The following is a 2,289-nucleotide window of genomic DNA, read 5'->3' on the forward strand; positions in this document are numbered from 1 at the left end:
AGAATTCTAAACAGAGATGTGTCATGTCCTGAAAACTGGAAAAAGAGCCTTTTCTTCCCCAAACAACCTTTTCTGTCTGAAGCCCTTATCCAGGAAGCCCATTCACGTGGGAAGGTAAAAGATTAGCCCATCAGGGGGGATGTTTATTTTATTCATTTAAAGTTCTCCTGTAAGGCTCTGAGGCTCTGCCTCCGCGCCTGCGGACTGTGGGGTCCCAGGGGACAGTCCTCAGTCCCGGGGCCTCGGGAGGGAGGGGGGACAAGGCCCGGGTCCTCTGACAGGCGCGTGCAGGCGTCAGCTGAGTCGGAAACCCCAGCAGGGCCCGCGCCGCGGCTAGGAGGGTTTCAGGGTGTTTCTGCGGCGTCTGCTGGGAGCCGCCCTGGGTTGTGCTCTGTGGACCCCCAGCCTCCTCCCTCTGTCCGTCCCCTCCTCCCTCTCTCCAGAGCCCCCGGGCCCACACGAGGGGCGTAGGTCTCCTTCTCAGACAAGCTGGCGCCGTCAGAGCCTGTGACCCCTGTAGTCACCCGACTGGCTTCTCCCCCAAAGCCCAGGGAGGCTGCAGGGAGCAGCCAGACCCTGCCGGGCTCCGGGAAGGACCCTGGGGAGGCGCAGGCCTCCGGCTTCCTGGTCGGGAGGGTTCTGGGGTGTGAGCCCTGGGTGGGGAGGTCAGGGAGCCCCGAGCCCTTGATGGGGCATGCTGGCGTCTGCAGGGCGGGTCTCTGACGGACGCGCACACCGTTTCCGTTGGCCCAGTAGCCAGGCGGCCCTGTCTCTGTGCTCCTGAGAGGCCCAGCTTAGCGCTCAGGGTGATTCCCGGCCTCCCTCCCTCCCTGAAAGGAGGTTCTCAGACGTGGGGCCCACACTGTGCATTAAGCAAAAGGCCACACAGGACGGGCAGTGCAGGAAAGCCTTGCTGCCGGCCTTCCGTCCTCGTCAAGAGAAGCGAGGGACTGAGCGAGTGAAGGACGGAGGCGGGCGTCCCGTCCGGTCCCTCCCCAAGTGCCACTGGGGCCGCTGGCACCAGGCACCTCATGCCTCCCGACTTCGGGAAGGCCCCTCGGGATGGCCCCTCCCTGTTGGGACCCTGGTCTTGGGGACCCCGTGGCCAGCCTGGCCTCTTGGCCGTACAGGAGCCCCACCCAGGGGGAGGGAGTCACCTGGCGTCGCTCACACCCCCCCGTCCCAGCCGCAGCTGCAGCCCCCTGGCCGCTGCCCAGCCTGGGAGGCCCATCCCCCGGCCTGTTGTGCCAAGTGCCCGTTCCCCGAGGTGCTGAGCGCCCAGGGTCTCCGCTCTGTGCCTGAGACACGGCAGTGTCTTCCCTGGGGGGCGCTAGTGGGGGGTAACGGGGCACGAGGGCCATCTGGGCTTCTCGGGAAAGTGTCGTGACGGTCTCCTTAGGACCTCTGGCCAGGTGTCCTTTGACCTGTATCCCGAGTGAGAAGTGGCCTGCGTGCCAGGATCTGCCAGCGCTGGGCACTTGATCCTGACCCGTATCCGGAAGCTGCTAGCGCGCGTCTGCTGCGCTTGGTATCGAGTTGGTGTCCATGGGCTCGGAAGCTCGGGGCCTGGGGTCCTGGCCACCTCAGCCAGCACCCCGGGACCCCTGGGCCTGGGGGCGCCGTGGCTTTGGTTTGTCACGTTTTCCAAACCCAAGAGGAGGGTGCTGGGCGGAGCCCTCAGGAGGCGTCGGGTGGGGGTTTGAACTCGCGGCGGTTCCAGAAGGTTCCTGCCTGAGTCCCCCCTCTCCCAGCCCTGCAGTGATGGCGCCACATTCCCCCGCAGGCTCGAAGGAGTCCCTGTTCTCCTGTGCCCTCACGGCCAGCGAGGAGGCCATGGCGGTGCTGGAGGAGGTCATCCTGTGCGCCTTCCAGCAGTGTGTCTACTATGTCTCCAAGGTACGGCCTCTGTGCGTGCGTTCTCCCGGGGGACCTGGGTGCCAGCCCGGCCCCCTCTGCCCGCCTGGACCCCGGCCTCGGGCCCCTGGCCCCCTCACCCGCTGTTGCTCTCGTCGAGCGAGTCCTCTGCCCCAGCGCGGGGCCAGCGAGCGAGAGAGACGGGGCCGGCTGCTCTGGGGAGGCGGCTCGGACGGCGGGACAGCCGTGCGGTGGTTCCGGCTGCCGTGGCCTCGGCTCCCCTGGCCGCGCCGGCCTTCACGCTGGTGGGGGCAGCCGTGCGGCCGCGTCTCGGGAGCCGAGCGGGGTACCCCGGGGCTCCGCCGTGTCCTTGGGTCAGCGGGGCTCAATCGCGCGCCCCCCCCCCCCCCCCCGCAAAACACATCTCATAAAAAA

At 67.3% G+C, this 2,289-nt stretch overlaps 1 protein-coding gene across 1 annotated transcript in view; it reads left to right on the plus strand.

Annotated features, from left to right (window-relative positions):
- Positions 1-2,289, plus strand: part of RADIL (Rap associating with DIL domain) — a 59,147-nt gene that overhangs the window by 46,884 nt on the left and 9,974 nt on the right. Inside the window, 1 exon segment of the mRNA XM_007447086.1 lies at positions 1,784-1,896. Within this exon segment, the coding sequence (XP_007447148.1) occupies positions 1,784-1,896 (113 nt within the window).

This window comes from Lipotes vexillifer, unplaced genomic scaffold (assembly GCF_000442215.2).
Source record: "Lipotes vexillifer unplaced genomic scaffold, Lipotes_vexillifer_v1.1 scaffold625, whole genome shotgun sequence".
NCBI classification, from domain to species: domain Eukaryota; kingdom Metazoa; phylum Chordata; class Mammalia; order Artiodactyla; family Lipotidae; genus Lipotes; species Lipotes vexillifer.